Below are 14,251 nucleotides of genomic sequence, written 5' to 3'. Positions count from 1 at the left end.
GAGTCTATCAATAAAATGAAGAGTGAGGTTACCTTAGCTCTGCTTGGTAGATGACTGGCAGGACATAGTTGACCACTAACGTTACACATGAATGTGTTACGGACTTGTCCTAGAGGACCACGATGCCATGGCATATTCAGCGCGGCTACAACTACTTACAAACGGTTAACTTGTTGCCACTTAGCCTACAGATACGTCAGAGCACCGGGCTGCCGATAGCCAACTGCTACATCTGCTTGATGTCACGTTGTAAACCGTAGCGCTAACTGTACTGATAAAGTACCTTACCTCGGCACGCTGTATCCAGTAAAAGTTGTCTTGTACAAAGAAAAGTTGTTTCGATCTGATCTCCATTTTTTCCAAAACAAACACATGCCTTGCTGAAAGTAATGTGTGCGGTGACTCCGGGCCACAGGGTGGCGAGGGAGTGTAATTAAAACAGATCCTCTTTGTGGTATCTTTAAGTAATATCAGAGATGGGTAAAATTGCTGGTCCTTTTATTTTGTCTTTCCTCCCCTTTTTTCGGCCGTCAACCTTTGTTTAAAAATATTATATATTTAACCTCTGAATAATTATGCACATTTAACAGAATCAGTGTGTGTTGTGTTGTGTTGTTTTGTGTTGTCTTGTGTTGTGTTGTGTTGTGTTGTGTTGTGTTTAGTATATAGCCCTACCAAATTTAGGGACAGCTTTCTTCTATTCTTACAGTTTGGATTCATTTCAGGTCATTGAGGATGGATGCGACGTCATTGTCAGCAGACAGTGAATATATTAGCGACAGGGAGCAGGAGAGAACAATGGAGAGCATTAGGACCCTGAGGCGGGAAGGCTTCCCCTCTCTCCTTATCCATCGATTTGACAGCTTGTACTGCCGACCAGTCAGAGAGAGGATGTGAGGTGGAGAAGGAGGAGGTTTGCGAGACAGTTTTTCGTTACGCTGAAGTTTTGTCAAATTTGTTGTTTTGTTCAAAGCAACGGGCAGGTCTACTGCAATGTCTGCCAAACATCGCTGCTCTTCATTCGACACATTTGCCACCGGATAATCCAGAGTTCTTGGTTTGGATTACTCTGTGTGTTTTGTGGACGAATCAATTCAGAGGATCTGTCAGGACTTCAAGATAAGTTCACGATCTGGTCTTTATTCTGGGAGCTTGTTTTGACCTGCCGGTACAGTAAGACGTCTGAACAGTGGACTGAAAGTGGAGTCTGGAGACTCACACGTGTTATCCTACTTCCTGCGGTCAGCACACACTTATCTCTGAGCACTTTCCCGATAAAAGTTGTGTTTTACGTTCAGGATTTTTTTCTGAAACATAAAAAGAGACAATCATGTCGCTAAGCAGAAATGTAGAATATGAACACTTTGAGGAACGAGAGAAGCCGCAACGGACACCGAGGACCAACTCTGGCTCCGGGTCCCACTCTGGCAGCAGAGGCAACGGTCTGGTCCCCAGCCCTGCGCACAGTGCGCACTGTAGTTTCTACCGCACACGCACTCTGCAGTCCCTCACCTCCGAGAAAAAGGCCAGGAAAGTGCGCTTTTATCGCAATGGGGACAAATACTTTAAAGGTCTGGTGTATGCAGTGTCAAACGACCGGTTTAGGTCACTGGATGCTCTACTCATGGAGCTCACAAGGTCCCTGTCAGACAATGTGAACCTTCCTCAAGGAGTCCGGGTGTTGTACACAGTGGAGGGAGGCAGGAGGATCACCAGTCTGGATGAATTAGTAGAGGGTAAGGGTTATGATGGATGTAACAACCATTTAACATGACCACAAATCACTAAGTGGGTCAATACTTGTTTATATTGGTGATAGATGATGTGCATTGATCCAGTCATGCATTGATTTGATAAAAACTAGGTTTTGCTCTGACTTTAAATACCTCATGCAGAGTTACAGTACCATAGCCAAAGGCAGAAGCTGAAAAGGTCACTCAAAGCAGTTTCATATTGTTATGACTCACAGCTAACAGCTCCTGATACCGTCTCCTTTGTTTGGTTACCATGATGGCAATCAGAAAAGTTCACTCTGCCAGAAAAAGACGGCTGCTTCTTTTTAAGATCTACCACATTTCCCCCAAAGCACATCATTGACGCCATGCAGAGCATCATTTGCCATCATTTACTGAATCTGCATCACTGACATAACTGTTCTGACATGTCTGACCCAGTCCCATGCATGCAGACCCCTCCTCAGTGCAGCTTTTGCTCTTTGCATACTTCTTCTAATGGTCGTTAGGATGCATTGATTTTACTCCATTTTCACTCGCTCCCCTCTTGAGCAGCATGTATTAGTAAGCTGAGTTTGTGTGGGCTTAAAAGTACCTTGTGTACCTTTAAGTGCAGTCCTGCGTGGGAATGAGCTTGTGATGAATGTGTCTGTTGTTGAAGGGTCGATTGGCTGTTAAAAGTCTCTTTCAAATGGTCTCACCCTTGGGGCTTGAAAGATGGGAGTTTCCAACCCCCTTCCACAATCGTTGCATTACTTGCACTAAAGAGGGGGATAATGGGGTTTAACACAGGAAATGTCGTTATGGTACAGAAACTAATACAATGAAGCTACATTTATGGATTGGGAAGCTACATCTGCAAGCATGAGCTGTATGGTGATGCTCTAACTGACTACTGTGACCTTCTTTTAAGATGAGGGGTCACTCCTCTGCCACGCAAACTTAGGATCCACTGACTTCTACTTGCAGTCATGATTCTCCTGGGATGCTTTATTTTCATCCCACATCCTTATAAAACTTTAGAAATGCTACACTCATTTCCTCTGCCCCTCTCCCCTGAGTGACTGCTGAAGATTGAGGCCAGAGCCTGATCTGAATTCTGTAGCATCCTCTGTTGCAAGTTGTGCTAAACTTGTTTTGATGCACTGAATCTATTACAGAGCACTGCAGCTGCACCTCTGGACTGCACAGGTAGGGCACCACGAGTAAGTTAGAAGAAGCCTTAGCATTCAATTTAGATTAATAAGTTATGTCCAGAGAATAAGGATAGCTTTCCAGACAATCTAATTGTGCTGTGAAAGATGTTGAAACACCACCAGATTTGAGATGTTCTTGCAGATAGGCTAAGCACTTGTGTCTTGTCCTGGTTTACTCACCCATCTAATGGAAAGAGCCGGGGAACATTACTGCACAGCTCAGCAGTCAGTCTTCATTGATTGAGGCCTGCTGAGGCCCTTTTGTGTGGAAACCCAATAAGCACCTCTCACATGTGTGCCTCATATGGCCAGATGGGATTTCTGAGATTACCAGTTAAATCATACAGATTTTCCATGTCAGGGGGGGAATCATGTAAGCCATGCTGGTAGCAGGTGTGAGTTGCAGGAGTTGTTTTGTACAATAGATCAGAGAAAAGTGCTTTACTTTGTTTCCAAGTTGTAGACGGGGCAGTTATAAACATGTTTAGAGCATTCAGACCACTTTGGTTTAATGTGGCTGGGATTGGGATTGGTTCTCCCTTAAAATAAATCCATTAATCAAAAAGTAGAAGAAAGTGTCAATATCTGATTCATTAAACTTGTTAAAAAAAATTTTTACTGGGGAATCTTTGTAAAAAGCTCTGAAAATCAAAGCTGATTGGGCTGAGCTGACAGGAAAAGTCCCTATTGAACTTTTGTTCTTGTGTAAAAAAAAAACACTGGATGTATCAAATACTAATGCGGGTTTAGAAAGAGCTTTGTGTAGTTTACTTTGCGATGGGAGCACATCACATACTAAAATAGGAGTTTTAGTGGCAAGTGTGTAAGCCAAGGAGTTAATTACAACCGTCACATAAAACTAATTAAAATGACACATCAGGAATGTTTTGTACCGTACAGTAAGCAAGTAGTAAGTCTTGATTAACTCAAGAAAGATGGAACAAGTGTTGGTTTGCTTAGTTACAAATGTATAAGAGTTTTCAGGGTTCTGGGAAAACACAATGTGTCTTCATTTCATTGCTCTTGAATTCTCTTTAAAGAAGAACGTTAACTGATCTGATTCAGACAAAAGTTAGAAGTTTTATTAAGCTGTCACAGTCTTGCAAAATATTTGGTTGAAGTTTTGATTAAATTATCTTGATTTAAATGATCAGTTTCAGAGACCCCTCAGTCATGAATATCTTTGAATGTTTAATTCTGTTATAAGGGGTATGGCTCCAGGCTAACACTCAACTGCATCCTAATTGTATTCTTGATGGAAAGTTTGGTTGCAATCCTTTGTGTCTCTGAAGGTAGAACTAGCATCATTTGTTATATCACTGTGTGATCTCAAAAATAAGGTGTGAGAAATGACAAAATTTGAGAAGATTTTTACTTACCAGCAGATGAAGCTAATCACGTTTCTTTTTACCCTGATACTTTGTTTGTTTTGTTTTCTTCTGCCCTGATATTAACACTCTTGTATGTAGCTGGACTGGTTAGACGGCCCTGTTATTGTTGACCTCATCTGTCGTCCACATGAGCACAGCGGGTGACGAGGTCTCTTCTGCATCACAGATGGATGTTGCACCTGAGATCCCCGTACCTTGGGGAATGGATTTGTCACCAGTCACCAGTCACCATCTGAGGGCATTTGAAGTACGCTACCGCTGTCCCGCCACATGACAGTCCCAGTTATATTTTGTTTTAGTTTTTAGGCATGTCTCAGTCCCCCCCAGCTGTGGCCCAGCCTTTTAATTAGCCTTTGGTTAATTGCAAGCATAATAAGATCATCTACCATGGGATGTGCTGTCTCATATGGCCTTCTTACTCTGCAGCTTTGATTGTGTTTTCACACACGTGAGGTAAAAAGAAAGATCTTTGTCCTCCTGCCCTCTAAATATCTTCATGAAGAGATGAGGGAGATCTGCTGAGAAGGAGTTTTTGCTCATGGAGCTAATGTGTTTTATGAGGTGTCATGTGTTCCTGGAAACTTGAATAGTGCTGTGACGAATGTTGCATGAAACAAAAGTATTGGTCGCTTTCTCTCTTCTGAATTTCTCATCCAACACCCGGCCTTCAAAACAATCCCCAGACATTCTTGCCATGGTTTCCTTTTACCGGCCAAGCCCAAGCACTTGTCACATGACTTTCATTCTTGAGGGGAACCATTTGCGTGTTAACCGTTCGAAAAGGAATGCTGGCAGATAAAACAAAACGCTTTGCTTTGGAGGACGGCCAATGCAGCAGTTCTACTGCTGAAAAGGGAGAGAGGACAGTGTAACACTGACCCTGCCTCTCAATGTGACTTTTTGTCTCAGCTGAGGAACGTTAACTCTTTGTTGTCTGGTATGTAAACGTGGCATTCAATGGTACATGTCATGAGGGAGGTTTATGTGAATCACATGTGATGTGTAGTCTTCATATTCAGGCTTTGGCCATTCTATAACGATGTCACACTTACGACAAGAAGTGCAGACTCTTGGCACAATGTTGAACTTCTATGCTTCACTTGATCAGTTTAATAAATTTAGGTTATCTGAAAACCCTGCAAGCCCCTTTTTTTAAAAATAGATAATTTATGGTGAACATCAGGTAATCACAAAGGTTTACAAGCCTGCTGATTACTTATTGGCAACAGCTAATGCTTGCAGCCAGTGACTTTAAGCTAACCTCATTTTACAGGAAATGCACAGCCTTTTAATCTCATCATGTGACGCCATCACAGTCACTTCTCCCTTTTGCTTCCTTCTACAGGTGAGAGTTATGTGTGTGCATCAAATGAACCCTACAGACGCATGGAGTACACCAAGAATGTTAATCCAAACTGGGCAGTGGGCAGCAGGACTGGCACTTCCCGTTCCCTCTCCTCTCTTTTCCCGCTGAAGAACGAGCTGCAGCGTGAGTCCAAGGACTACATCAAACCCAAACTCGTCACTGTCATCCGCAGCGGAGTCAAACCACGAAAGGCAGTCCGAATACTTCTCAACAAGAAGACGGCACACTCCTTTGAGCAGGTGCTCACTGACATCACAGATGCGATCAAGCTAGACTCTGGAGCTGTGAGGAGACTGTACACTTTGGAGGGAAAACAAGTGAGTCTGCTATAATGCATCATAAAATCACCTAGCTTGTCTGTGCTCCATCAGTAAACCAAAGTTTTCTTGCCAAAGTCCACAAATTCATCACCTAAAATCACTAAACTGGAGTTATTCTAAGTGAGATTGCATTATGGGAATATAAAAACCAGTTGGAACTGCTGTGCTGAGCTTTAAGCCAAAGGTTTTATCTCCAAAACTGCAGCAATTTATAGGCGTCAGCTGTGTCAGCAGTCTAGGTAATTACAGCCTGTTTAATCACTCATACATAATCACACGCCACGATTATTCCAACAAGGCACTAATGAATACATTTTAAAGTTCAGGCATTGTGCCATATTTATCAGTGTGGCTTCCTCTCCACCTTTTCCACCCCATAAAGACCAGTGTAACTCAAATCCTATCCATCTGGGACACATTTATTAATGCTCCCATCTAAAAATCTCATTGAGAGTCCCTGGTGTTATCAGATGAGGTGAGCTTGAACACATGGTGCACCTAATCAAAGAGATTTATATGACACTGGCTCATCTGGGAGAATTCTCAACAATGATTACCATGAATTATATTATTCTGGATTATCTGCAAATCAAAGAAGTACATCTATAAGAGTAATTACAAAAAATATAAAGTTGATCAAAAAGTTTTGGGTAACTTAAAATCAGGGCTATTTCAATAATACTTTTTGTTACTTAAACTTTTGAATGTATAATCGTCATCATCTGTAGTCTTCAATCATAACTTGACTTTTTCAGGCTAAGAATTTCACAGCTTCTTAAATTTTGATCTTTTGCTCAGATCAGGAAAAAGAGGACAAAGTGTATGTAAGTGCAGAAAAGTCACAAACTATATTTTAGCCTCTGATCTCAATGACCATATCTTCCACTCTATAAATCTTGTTTTAGACAGTGGCTGTCATGATTGATTTAACTGTTTGCTGTTTGTGCAGCAGCAAAAGTTTGTGATTATGATGTCAACAAATGTCAGAGCTCTATGGTTGCATAGTGAAGACTAGGGATGTCCTGATATTACATTTTCACTTCCGATACGATACAGATACTGCAGCATTGAGTATTGGCCGATACCGATATTAATCCGATACAATATCAGCATTAAACAAGTATACTTTTATTACTTATTTTGTAGTATGTCTGTCATGTTAGAAAAGGCTTGATTAAGTGATATTATTCAAACAAAGAACAGTAGTCAGCAACAGTAGGTATGAGGAAAAATTGACCCATTTATTATTAACCAATGGGTAACAGAAACTGCTTATATCGGAGACTTCAGATACATTCCGATACGATACTGATACTTGTTTTTTTGCTGATATCAGACCGATATCAATATCGGACTAGGACCTCTAGTGAAGACCTCCACACATGTGAACTGAGAATAATGTGTCTTGCCACACAAACCAGCTGATGTTTGCTTCCTGTGAGCAGACAGGAGGCTTTCTAGACCTGACATTCCTTTAAAGTGACTCATGAGAAAAATGATCACCTCTAAAATTCGACCCCAACACCCTTTCTGTGACACCTGTATTGTGCAGGAGCACTCTTTCTGCTAATAACTAAGCTTTCCTTTTGATTATTAAAGGTTGTTTGTAAGTGGTAGGTGTTGGCTGAAATAACGTTGTCAGCAAACAGAAAAGACATGACCCTTTCATATCGATCAAATAAAGAGAACACATGATGATGCATGTTTAACCTTTGCTGTCTAGAGTGTAATACATTTAGAGTATAGCCAAGACAGGGTCCAACACAAAAAAGTGCAGCAACGTTGACTGTAAACAGTTTCTTTTTGTACAGTCTAAACAGATACATAGAAGACAGCATAGGATGTAGGATTTTCTACACTTGTAGAACTGCATATGACATATGTTACAACATAATCCTAATTTCTAAACACAGAAAACATTCAGAACCAAACAGAAAAGCATTAGCTCTAATCTTGTCACTCTCTCCAGTCGTCTGGCCCCCCTCTGAACAAACACCCTGCCCTGCTGTCTGGTAACACTCCCAGACCAAACATGTCTCCATAATCTGACAGCTTGACTTGTTTGGAGCCCTCAGTCGTGGACTCTCTAGACTGATAAGCCTTTTCTTACGCCCAGAGTAGAACCGTAGCTTGATTATTAAATTTATCTTCTATCATTGTGGCTATCTTGTAAAATTCTTTTAAAAAAGGGACTTTTCATGGCCTGTGAGATAACACTACATCTCCAAGTTTATCTGAAAATTTCCCTGACTGATTTTTTGTTTGTTTGAAAATGATCTTGAAAGTTTTAGAAACATAAACTGCATAAATTTGGGTCAACAAATCATCTATTTTAAAAACTTTGAAAGTAATGTATGTCTTTTATCAACAAAGCAAGTTTTGACCTCTGATGTGTCATTCAGGCGGTCAGTGGTATTTTGCTTTGATTATGTCAAATATGTTTTTATTTCATCACACAAGCATCACATAAAACACACTGGTTGAAACCAAGAAATATAGATTGTTTTTAAGCTTTATGTTTAAGTTAAGGCCCCTCACTCAGTCACGCCCCCCATAAATACAAACACACACACACACACACACACACACACACACACACACACACACACACACACACACACACACACACACACACATACACATAAATACACACACACACACACACACACACACACACACACACACACACACACACACACACACACACACACACACACACACACACACACACACACACACCCAATCCCAAATGCCTTCCAGCAGCACCCTGCCATCTGCTCCTTCAAAATCAAATCACAGGTCCCAGCCACCCAGTCTGCAGGCGCGTCAGCCCCCTCCTGCTGATGCACACACTCGCACGCAGAAACAATGTCACACACGCACCCAGAGCCCCTCCCAAGCGAGGGCCACCACCGGATAATTAGACCTACAAGCTGAAAGGGAGGGTTAAAGTGCAGCTGTCAGGTGTGTGTGTGTGGTCAAGGACGTGCATGTGTGACCCAGCGTGTGCACAAAATACGTCTCTGTCCACTCTCACTTCTCCAACCAAAGCTGCTCTTCAAACTGAATGTTAATTGTAGCTGTTGGTTATCAGGGCCAGCAGAATCAGCTGCCACTTTTCAGAGAAAGCCCTGTTTTACATCTCAAAGCTGACTGGGCAGGCGGAAAATAAGATCTCCCTGTTTTTTATTGTTTTATCGATGCATTCATTAGTTTGGGAACACTTTGCAGTCCAGTACTCGCTAAGTCGTCTTATTTATGTAGAAATCATTCAGAGAAGATTTAGGGACACTATAAACAGAGACAAGAAGTATTGAACTGTGGGGAGGAGAGAAGTTCAAATTGTGTTTATTTTGTAAACACACAAGGTCAAATGTGTAAAATGAAGAAATAGTAAGCTTCAGAGAGCTTTGAGAAGTTGAATAAGTGAAAGGAAATGACAGAAAGAAAAAGACCACAGAGCAAGAAATGTTGAAATGTCACTTTTTTTCACCAGCCCCCAGTCAAGTTATCCAGCGTTTGTTTCCTGTAAGGATGAACAATATATCGGTATCAATATCGGTATCGACCAAATGTTGGTAATTTTTTTAAAGGTCCCATATTATGCTCCTTTTCTGCAGTTTAATATGGATCATTGATGTCTTCATTAAATGGTGGTAACAAGTTTTGGTCCAAAAAAGCCAATAAATCAAGCACAGCAGCATTGTTTCCAGGCTCTCATAGCCCCTCTGTTCAGAACGGTCTGTTTTAGTGGGCGTGACCTTCATATGTAAATGAGCCACCGCTGATACCGCCCTGCTCTTCTGCGTCATTGAGAGTGGTGCCACAAGCTCCGAGTGCACAATGTTTAGAAAACAGCGAAGCTTGTTTACCGTAACATTACAGGCTAAAACAACATACTAACCGCAGCTAAAGTTAGCATCATGAAGCTAATACAGAGACAGGGGGGACACTGAGGAAAAGCTCTTACATCTGCTCCACAGCACACAGCATTTAAAATACTCACATTTCCAGGGTCCCAGGTTTTTTGGTGGATGGTTTGTAATGCGCCTGGATTCAGGACCAGTCTATTCACTAGCCCTCTGTTGTACTGTCCAAAGTTGGAAAAGCAGTCAGCCGTGAAGTGACTAGCACACACACACACAGTTTTACTGAGTGAAGCTGGCACATTTCCTTGATAAATGAACTCTAGCCACTTAGACTTGTCTTCTTCCGAGATGGGAAGATTGTGCATGGAACTATGTGGCTGTTTACAGCCAAAAACAGAGCAGTGATGGCTCTTTAACTTTGGCATTCTCCTCCCCGCTACTGAACAGAAATTTCTCCAGCAGTGCAGAGAGGAGTGGGCAGGGAGGGGGTTCGTGGTATCTGCTCCGGTGGACCAATCGGGTCAGACTTGCTCCTGATTGGTCAAAAAAGGGAATCCCTGACGTCGGCAAATCCCCTAAAACAGCTTGTTTTAGGTCAGGATTTTACATTCACAAGCACTACTAAGTACACAATTTGTCATTAAATATCACATTTTGTGGGCTGGGAGGAAAGCCAAAGACCCACAAATTTTACTAAAAGACTTAATAAAGTGATTTTTGGATAATATGGGACCTTTAACATATTGACATCGGCCAATGTGTTAAAGAGGACAGATATTTACTCAGTAGCTGCTGGCCATTTTCAGAGCATTTTGAACAATCTTTCAAGACCCAAATGATATTGTTTTTTTATGGTTATGTAAACACCAAAACTACCTAAAAAGAGTGGACCCTCTTCTTTTATGTCTCTCTTCCTGTTTTTTGACCCAAAAAACAATGGCTCTCAATGGTCGTCTTTTCTTATGATTGCGCCACTCTTTCTCTCTGAACTACCTCGACACATCATGTCAGATTTTTTTTAACCAATATTGATATCGTAAATATCGGATATTTGCCATAACAGCAATATTAATATCGGATATCAGTATCGGCCAAAATTTCCATATTGGTGCATCCCTAGTTTCCTGTACCTCTCTGTGTACCCCCTCCTAACAACTTACACTGTATAGGAAAGCTAACAACTGCTTTTGCAATTGAATGCAAAATAACATAAGAGAGGAACACTATGCAAAACATGAAGATGAAGGCAAACAGTTTGTAGAAGCTAAACGTTCTTCTCTTGTCAGAAAACCCTGAAGCACATTTGCCTTTCACAATCCTTTGCACTCAGTGATGTTATCAGAATGACAGTTATCATGCCCATTAACCAGGGGCTGGAAACAGACCCGGACCATTCAGACTGTAAGATACTGTAGGAATATTGTGCAGTAATCTCCAAAGACCTTTACAGCGCACACAGCAGGCAGAGGAATGAGAGGGGAAATGAGACTCGGCACTGATAATTGGACAGTTTGCTCAGACATAATGTTTTGTTTACAGCTTTGGAGCAGTTACATGGATGTGCTGTGCCCCACATAATGAACTGAAGGCACAGTCATTGTGGATTTAGAAAATCTTACATTTTTTTAAAGAAAGTTAATGCTTTTTCTTTTAGGTACTAAACCAATGGTCATGCTTTAGAGCTTCTGCAAGTTTTTACTGCGCATAGCAAAACCTGAAGGTCACTTGCAGGTCTCTGTAGTGCAGCCGTTTTTAGGGCACAAAAAGGAATCGAAGCCATGCTGTGGGGGGAGGCAGCAGGCAGGCGAGTTGGGAATAATCCAAACAAACTCCTCTCAACAAAAACCATGCAGAAACTAGCTGAAGTCCTGTAAATGGATAATGGGAAAAAAGGAGAAAAACATTTAGTGCTGCTCTTTTCTGCATCTGTGTGCGTTTGTAGCAGTCCTTTAACAACTGAAAGGTAATTCATGACACATTTTAGTGTTGAAAAGAAAGGTAAACTTTTCAAAAGCTACATGAGTCAATGAAGAAGTCTGGCTGAATTTTCATTATTTGATTTTCAGTTCAGCTCAGTTTAACATTGTGTGTCCTTTAGGTAAAAATATGTTATGATGAAAACAAATCCATGAAACCATCAACAGCAAACAACTTAGGGCTATTGAAAGCTTAGCAGATTGTAATGACATAATGAAGACAGATGGGAAAGTTTTTCTTAAATGGCACTAACAGCTTTACTGCATGGGTTTTTCTGTTGACATGACAGGGAAGCATGTTTATTTGATGAATAGTGGTGGCAAAGAGGAGCTCAATCCTGCCCCTCCTCAAGTTGTGAACATTCTTCAGTGAAAGCTGCCCTCTGGTAACTGCGTTGCTATAACAGTTTTCATAATAGTGGAATAATAAAACACTGACTTTGATAACAGCTCACTATGAAGAACAAATCAATAATCGCTGGAACAGTATTAAGATTATAGCTCGCCCATAATGGATGGATTTCTAGGTTTTGGGGGCACACACATGCTTATGAGAGGGTGGAGGATTTTTGTTAGCAGGACACTGATGCACTTTGGCATCATTTCACATGACACGCTCCAATACTCTAAACCCAGCCCGGCTCTCACAGTACATGTGTTAGCAGGGCTCCGCTGCTCTTCTGTCTCCTGCCAAAAGTTCAATAGTTTACATTCATTAAGTTGTCTAAAATCTGCTCTGTCTGTTAGCATATTGATGGGGATGATATTTTGTAATTTGTGTACTTTCCTGGCAAGATGGCGGCACGTGCTGATTGCTGCAGATACATTAATGAACCAGTCAGTGTCTTTGGTAAGCCCAGGTCAAGGCTACATGTGAGCTCTGCCTGATTTTCAGACATGAGCTGTTTTCAGGGGCACGTCTGGATTAAACTCCACCATTTAGGTCAACAGCTATTAATTTGCATGCTCACCTATTGTTCTGTTATTAGCATACAGCACCATCTGACCAACTTAGGATATAAGAGAAAAATAGGGGTAATACTGAACAGATTCAGAGGCCCTCTATATTAGTCTGAGAGTTGTGGTTGTGCAAACTAGAGCCTTATGAAAGCCTTTTAGAATATTATACAAAAGTACAGTAAGTCATTAAAGCAAATAAAACATATGCTTTAGATGACATATGGTGTCATTCATCATATTTTCAGCAGTATTCTCTCTATTCTCTCAGTATTCTGTACTCCATTGTTTATGGTACTCACTGCAAAGCGCAAGAAAATGCATTTCTCTGCAAAATCTTCTGAAACAGAGACGCTGCACCGTCTGCACAGAAGGTTTTTTCTATACCAGCAGAGAGGCAAGATCAGAATCCTGTGTATGTTATGATAATTTTATCAATCCTTTGATAAGTAGAGGGCATAATTCACTGAATAAAGGTCCCTGGAATAACTGAATAGCAGCCTTTGATTTCACAAGTGCTGGCAGGAAACCTTGCATTGAGAAAAAGGAAAACTAAAACCCAGCAGAGACACTGTGTGCGTGTGCGTGTGTGGTGTGTGTGTGTGTGTGTGTGTGTGTGTGTGTGTGTGTGTGTGTGTGTGTGTGTGTGTGTGTGTGTGTGTGTGTTTGGGGGGGGGTATGGGGCTGTCAGCTGCACGGAGCGTGTGGAGGCCACGTTCGGGGAGGGCGTCCATTGTGTGCTGTGTGATCTGTGTGAAGTTGTTTTGTTGTCTTTGTCCAAGCCTGGCGCTCATTCACTCTTTCCTGCTGGCAGAGTGAGAGGCTTGCTGCAGAGAGTTGACATCACACTATGGGAAGCCAACGCTCAAACCCCAGCCCACACACTATTGTTTGTCTACTTGAGTTTAATCATACTAGCGAGCCCAGATTGCTTCAGCCTCTTTTGTAAGATTGATGTGATGAATGTTATTGTTCAGGGCAGATCAGGAGATGTATGTCTACATAAGTAATCCTGACAACTGTGGCATGTATCTGATACTGATGCTGGAGTTTCATTTGCAATTTAAGCAAAATCTATTCTTTGTCTTGTCTTGAGGGTTTAAAGTCCTGGCTGACTTTAGAGTGTTGATGTTTATTTCTGCGGACAGCTTCTTTTTGAAGGATTTATCCATGAAACACAGTGAGTTACATTCTTGGAAATATTAATGCGAGTCTTTAGAGACTTCTGCACTGATAAAATGTGAGCATTTATTGCCTAGGAGCAACTTTAGTGTAAGTGCAGTAGTATTGTTAGTTTTTTTTTTTTTTTTTTAATTTCAGACTGAGCATTATAGTAATTGGCAACAAAAGCTCACATTTTACGCCTCTCTTGTGAACCTCTCTGCACCTCAGCAATTCTGCAAGCCTCACTCTCTAAATGAGCTGGGTGTTCTGCTGTGGCTC

General features: G+C 41.4%; 1 protein-coding gene across 4 annotated transcripts in view; it reads left to right on the top strand.

The window, feature by feature from the left end:
- The first annotated feature begins 864 nt into the window (after window positions 1-864).
- dclk2a (doublecortin-like kinase 2a) overlaps window positions 865-14,251 on the top strand; it is a 43,384-nt gene continuing 29,997 nt past the window's right edge. For 2 of the 4 annotated variants that reach the window (XM_074686484.1, XM_074686475.1), the window contains exons 1-2: window positions 867-1,736; window positions 5,666-6,003. In XM_074686484.1, coding sequence (XP_074542585.1) covers window positions 1,331-1,736; window positions 5,666-6,003 — 744 coding nt within the window. In that variant the 5' untranslated portion in view covers window positions 867-1,330. Of the gene's footprint in view, window positions 1,737-5,665; window positions 6,004-14,251 lie in introns of all 4 variants that reach the window. The other 2 variants (XM_074686501.1, XM_074686493.1) reach the window with 2 other exon arrangements.

The sequence above is a fragment of the Halichoeres trimaculatus genome, unplaced genomic scaffold (assembly GCF_033239565.1).
Source record: "Halichoeres trimaculatus isolate MK-OKI-2021-1 unplaced genomic scaffold, fHalTri1.1 fHalTri1_scaffold_2, whole genome shotgun sequence".
Taxonomy (NCBI): Eukaryota; Metazoa; Chordata; class Actinopteri; order Labriformes; family Labridae; genus Halichoeres; species Halichoeres trimaculatus.
Note: the sequence above shows the minus strand (reverse complement) of the source record. Positions and strands in the feature narration are given on the sequence as shown.